Here is a 6753-nt window from a genome sequence, read left to right on the forward strand (position 1 = left end):
AGGGAAATATTTTGTGACACTTCAAAACAGAATTTATAACAAATAAATCTGATAGGTTTTACTCTTCAATTCATTTCTTGGATTAAGGCATGTACCGATCAAATCTCATTTTTTATTATGTTGCAATGTGAGCTTCACAGGTTTTCAATTCCTCTACTAACTTAAGATAGGGTTGTCCCTTCTCACTATACATTTTTACTATTATGATGGACTCTTTTGCATGCTTTCAAGATAACACTTGACATTCTATGAATATTGTTTTCTAGTTGTCAATATTCTCATTCATGTAGATGATTCATTAGTATTTTGCAAAGCCAACTCTCAGTTCATTTTGGAGTTGCCTCAGCCTCTTTTCACTTTTCATATGGCAACCAATCTTCAAGCTAATCCTGCTAAATTTTTTATTTGCTTTTATAAATTTGTTCCTCCTCATAAATGTTCTTATTTAAGTGAGATGATTGGCTATCAGTTAAAACCACTCCCGTAGAAATATCTTGGCATTACTATACACTCATCTAGAGTCTATAACTATCCTACAATACTTGAGAGAAAGCAATCCACTTTGTGTGGATGGAAGCAGAAGTTACTCTCCTTTGCCGGGAGGTTCCAACTTATTAGATACAATATTTGGAGTTATCTACATTATTGGTTAAGAGCCACCTCTCTTCCTAAAGGCTTGAGAAAGACTATTTCATCTCTCATTAATAAATTTCTATTTTTTTTATCGAAGTGGCTCAAATAGTAAATGCATATTGTAGTCTGTAACATAACAACAAAGGCTAGACACTGCGGTGGGTTGGGTCTTCCAAACCTTAATGCATTGAATAACATGAGCAAAACTAAGCTTATATGGAGAATTTGCAATTATGGCTCTATTCTCTCTATATGGTTCTTTCACTATTATGGTTCTTTACTTCAGGTTGGCAAGGGCTCTCATTTTTTGCATTGAAAAGAAGCACTTGAAGCTTTCAAAAGGTTCAGAGAAGGCTTTAAATTTTAGGTAACAAACACGGTCAGATCTTCTTCTTTAATCCATTGGTGGATGGACCTTCTCTTTATAAGCACTTAGGTAGCTCTATATTGGCATGGTTTGGTTTTCCTCAAACTACTCCTATTTTTGCGTTAATATCTTCAATTTCTTGGGCACTTTCCTATAATCATCAAACCAACATAGAATGTGTTACCTTCATTCTCAATTGTGCTTGGTTGGGCAAGCCCGTTATTGCTCGTTGAGAGATTTACAATTTCCTTTACTTTGATTCTCCTGTTGCGACCTGGAATAAATTAATATGATTTAAAGGTTGTTCTCTAAATTTTTCTACTTTTACCTGGAAAATTTTAAATAATGGGCTCATGACCACTGATGTTTTGATATCTACAAGCTACAACTTACAAAATATTTGCATTTTTTGCAAATATAGTTTTTTTTAACTGCCCCCAATCCTTTCAACAACTAAAATTAAGCTCTCCACTTTTTTGCATCATTTATATGGAGTGTACTTTTCAACAATATTTCTCTATTGCTGACTATTTAAGTTGCAATATCTCCAAGAGGTTCTCTCTTCTTGCCATACAAGTTATTGCTCATTATGTTTGGTTTGAAGGAAATGCTCGTACTTTCAGGAGTATTACCTCTAACGAGGAGACAATGTTAAATCACATTAAGTGTTCTATTAAATGCAAAAGTACAAAGTGGGTGTTTTACTCTCATATTCCCTTCCTCATTGTTCTCTTTACAACCTTTGCAACCATTCACCATAACCTTATTATTGTTTTTTTAAATGGAATTTATGTAATATATCTGGACTTGGCTGATATTCTAATTCACTTTGGGAGTACTTCTGAGTGCATTTATGCATTCTGGAAAGTAATTCTTACATTTTGCGCTCATGGTTTAGGCTTAACAGTGCAGGTCATTTTTTTGCTTTGATGGACTTTTCTGTATTTTGGCTGGATTATATGATGTATGGTGATCATTATCAGCTAGGACTATTTTACACCATTGATGGGTTTACTACTTTTGCTTACAAGCTAGTTTCATTCACCATATTCTCTTTTTATGGGTTGTTTTGGATGACATTTCTTTTTTTTTATATAAAATTAACGTTGTCAATTATTTTTTTTACATGTTTCATTCCCTTGCTAGTTGATGATGATTTTGGCTGCTTTCGTACATCAGTTTTTGGTTTTGGAGTTCAATCGAACATTTTGTCCTAGATAGAATTTCTAATCTCATGCTTCCTCTTGGCATTTTGGAGACCAATGTTGATATCCACAACAAAAAATATGTTTAATCATTTTCTTGTAAGTTTTAATTTTTATATAACTAAGTTCTGTTGGGGACGGCCCTTAATTTCCAAAAATAAAACAAAATTCATGTAAGCGTGCATGTATGTGAGGGCAGTAAAAATTTATCAGAAGACTGATGCAACATACAATCACAAAATGCACATTTGTAATCATTAAATCCAAAATCTTGAAACAATTTTTTTTAAACAAATTTCGCAAATCATGAACAATCCGTACAATCATTAGTGGTGAAATACATATCCCAAGGAGATCAAACACAAATGAAAAGGTTTAAGGCATGCACGTTCCAATTCAATTAAAATAAGTAGAACGAGAAAGATAAATCATTCCTACTCCATACCTGCCCAAATACATCTATTCAACACTCTTACCCTAAACCAAATCACCACCCAATTCCCAGACCCATTGCCAGCATGCTTCAAAACAAACAACGTCAGCATTTCCCTTTAAAATAAATATCTGACCTATTCTGGACCTTATTGTTTTTCATCACCACTCTGCTTCCATTTAAGAAAAACAAACAAAGGATCTAACAAAATCCAATTGAAAATTTCAGAAGCTTAAAAGAAAATTCCTAAATATAAAAAATGGAAAAGCAAACATCTTCTTTGATTGCTTTTGGGTCAAAGATAGAAAGAAAAGTCCTCGTCAACGGCCAACGATAAGGTCAGTCAGACTACCGTCGGCAAAGTCAGTCAGTTGTCTTCCCATAAACCACTTTTTAGTCATTTCTAGAATGCCTTATTGTCAGCATGAAGCTTCCCCACGCTTCTGTTCATGTTACGTGAACCAGGAGATGTTTAATTCATGAATCAGTAATTTAATTAAAATTTGAGTGTAAAAGAAATTTTTTTCTTAAACGATGGGCATATAAAAATGGGATTTTGCAGGTGGGAAAGACCAGTTCGTGCAAACCGAGGCAGTCGAAATGAAGTGTTTGAAGAGCACTCATCAGTCAAAACTTCAGAGGCTCGTCTTTGAATACTGAAGATGAGCACCTCCTTTTCATTGAAAAAGAGCAAAAAGTCGTATGATCTGTATGGTTAGGTGGACCAACACATTGGGGAAAAAACTAAATCTTGGTTTGAATTTGCTTTAAAAATTTTAAATTAAAATAATATATGATAAGTATTTTACCCTTATTGTATTTATTTAAAGTAAATTTAATGATTTCAAAAATAATCTTGCCAGATGATTGTTAAATTGTATTATGAATTTATGGTGTCATTTATAAAATAAATTTTTAAAATTCATAATCCATGATGGCAAGCTACTATATGCATTAAATAGTATGCATCAAATGAATCAGAATATTCCTACATTTTAGATAAATCCTTCAAAGTTTTCCTTTTCTTATTTATGATTTACAACCATTCTAAGGTTTTCTATTATAAAATACTATTATACATACATTAAAAATTTATGTGACGTATTTACTTTCTGCATCAAACTTTGATCAAAACTGAATCCGATGAGGAATTATTCCATACGGACACTAAATGCATGTGATGTCCGATTTTCACTGTGACAATCAAAATTAAAAAAAAAATGAAAGTGGGGTCTACCAAAATACATCTTTACGGTGTCGACGGTGTAGTTTATGTGACGTATTTACTTTCTGCATCAAACTTTGATCAAAACTGAATCCGATGAGGAATTATTCCATACGGACACTAAATGCATGTGATGTCCGATTTTCACTGTGACAATCAAAATTAAAAAAAAAATGAAAGTGGGGTCTACCAAAATACATCTTTACGGTGTCGACGGTGTAGATCGAATATCTATGACAAAATTTAAAAAAATACAGAAATAAAAGGACAGCCATGTAACAACAAATTGAGACTAAAATTGCAATTTTGCAATTTAAAAAATGTTAATATAAACAAAAAGAAAAACAAAAACCTTCACCTTTTCCGCTCCATCCGCCAAAAATCTCAGAATTTTATGAATCATGTACAAATGTACTAAAAAAAATTTAAGTACATCATAGAATTAAAACAAAAAAGAAAAAAAACGAAAATTTCAGAAAAAGAAAAAAAAAAGCCCTCAATGAACTTAATTTCCACCGGCTAAGAGCAAGGAGAAATCGAATTAATGGTGATTACTAAGGACAATCAATCCAAAGAAACGAAAGAAATGCTATTACTGGATCCGCTCCCATTAGACGCCTCGCAGAGCGCAAGCGCGCTTTCCAAATTCATCACCACATCCGACATTGCCGGTCGGTCTTTCCCTTCCAAGCTCACGCAGTGCACGGCGGTGTACGCCACCAGTTCAACGGCCTCCGCCTCCCTTGGCCCCGGTGGCGCCACCCGTGGGTCGAGCACCCGCCCAAGCTCTCCGCCGGCAATGCTCGGCGCTGCATAATCAACCACGCTCAGCGGTTCCCCTCCTTCCCCTTCTCTAAATATCGCCCGCCTCCCCGTTAATACCTCAAGCATCACAACACCGAAGCCGTACACGTCGCTCTTCGTCGTCAGGTGATGTAGACCGTAGTACTCCGGGTCCATGTAACCCATCGTCCCCGCCGCCCTCATCGATATGTGTCCTCCTTCCACTTCCGGTCCCATGAGTGAAAGGCCGAAGTCCGATACTCTTGCGACCCACTCGCCGTCGAGCAATATGTTCGATGACTTGATGTCTCGGTGGATGATCGGCGGCACGGCGTAGCTGTGTAGGTATTCGATTCCTCGCGATGCGTCGAGGAGGACTTTAATTCTTATTCCCCACGAATTCAGCTTCCCTGCGTCGGCGGCACGGGTGTGAAGGTGGTCATACAGGGCGCCGTTCTTCATGTACTCGTATACTAAGAGGCGCTCTTCTTTCTCCTCGCAATAGCCCACGAAGCCTACCAGGTGTTTGTGGTGGAGGCGGGAGAGGAAAGCGAGCTCGGACTGAAAGGCGCTTTCTTTCTCCTCGATTTTTTTGGGTTTCAAGTTGGATTCACTGCGTTTGATGGCGACCTCACGGCCGTCGGCGAGTTTACCTTTGTAGACAGTGCCGAAGCTGCCGGCGCCGAGTTTGAATTCGAGGGAGAAGTTTTTGGTGGCAGAGGAGAGGTCGGCGAAGGAAAACACCTCTGCGCGGTCTTTGAAGGAGGAAGGCCCACTGCGTTGTCGCCGCATGATGCGGGAGCCATGTCGCCGGAAAATACGGGATTTTGATCCTGAGGGGGAGGTGAAGGGGCTTGGCATTGTGACGGCGGATGAGTCGGCGTGGTTTGCTGCTGCAGCGTTTTCGTTGCGGGAGATTGTGGGCTGCACGGAATTGTGGACTTTCTTTCGCCGGAAAATGCTGGCCCATACGCAATACAGGATGGCGCACAGCCCGAGGAAGGACCCAATAGACCCAATTATGGCGTAGGCAAGCCACGCTTTGCTCGTCTTCGACGACGGAGATGCTGAAGGCGGCGGCGAAGTAGGTGGTTGTGCTGCTAACGGCGGAGGAGGTGGAAACAAGGTTATAGTAGGAGCCCCGCAGGACCTGCAAATGATCCCAGAACCAGAACAGAGTGACTCTGAATCAGGAAAGATGCCACATTTACAGGAGCTCTTTTCAGAAACGCAGATTCCCGGAAGAATTTTAGGTAGAGGCAAAACGGTAACGGATGTATTGAGGCGATCTGCTTTCCAGCACAGCACTGTAAAATTCTCAGTGATCAAACCGCAGGTGAGGTCACCACCAGCGACGATAGATTCGAAGAAGGTGCCTTCCACGGGAGAATAACTCCGTTCTCCGGCGACGCCCCCCCAGCAGAGGACAGTCCCGTTCGGCTGCTTTATAGCACACGAATGATTCAGCCCGAGTGCTAGACCAGAAAACTCGAAGGCATCGCCGGATGGAGCGTTCAATTGACCGGAACTGTTGCTTCCCCTGCAGACCAACAAACCTGAAATAGTAACTCCGCAGACATGGGAGTCTCCAGCAACGATGCTCGTCATCGAAACATTCAGAAACGTGCTCTCGATGTAAGAGCCACGGCTTCCCCAGCATCGCACTTGGTTGGTATTCCCAATCCCGCAAGAAAACCCTCTACCGGAGGTAAGCGACTGGTAAACTCCGGGGGCGGCTAGCGGAAATGTTCCATCCCCACGCCACCACCTGATTACTGTATTTTTCTTCTCAAAGGCGCAAATTTGATTCTCGCCAACGCTGAGGTCAGTGATGGCAGCGGAGCCCTTATAGACTCGCTTAGCGGGGAGGAATGAGGAGGAGGAATTGGTTGCGCTCCAACAGAAGAAGCTGAGTCCGCCGGACCGAAGCCCGCAGAAGAAGTCACGGCCACCAGAGACCGACTCATAGGAGGTGTTTGGTGATACGGAGAACGCCTGCTGCCCTGCTCGCGCGCATTGAATGCCCCGCGTTTTGGCACCGGCGAGGATCCCACAGACTGTCCCTGAAGAATCCACAACAGCCATAGTGGCGGGGGGGGCCAAACCC

The 6753-nt window shown here is 40.6% G+C and overlaps 1 protein-coding gene across 1 annotated transcript; it reads right to left on the bottom strand.

The window, feature by feature from the left end:
- Positions 1-4334: 4334 nt before the first annotated feature.
- On the bottom strand, positions 4335-6747 carry LOC110020641 (putative serine/threonine-protein kinase-like protein CCR3). The gene has a single exon (XM_020718812.1). It carries the CDS (start codon positions 6729-6731, stop codon positions 4428-4430), a length of 2304 nt encoding a protein of 767 aa, XP_020574471.1. The 5' UTR covers positions 6732-6747; the 3' UTR covers positions 4335-4427.
- Between the last annotated feature and the right edge of the window lie 6 nt (positions 6748-6753).

The sequence above is a fragment of the Phalaenopsis equestris genome, unplaced genomic scaffold (assembly GCF_001263595.1).
Source record: "Phalaenopsis equestris unplaced genomic scaffold, ASM126359v1 Scaffold000105, whole genome shotgun sequence".
NCBI lineage: Eukaryota > Viridiplantae > Streptophyta > Magnoliopsida > Asparagales > Orchidaceae > Phalaenopsis > Phalaenopsis equestris.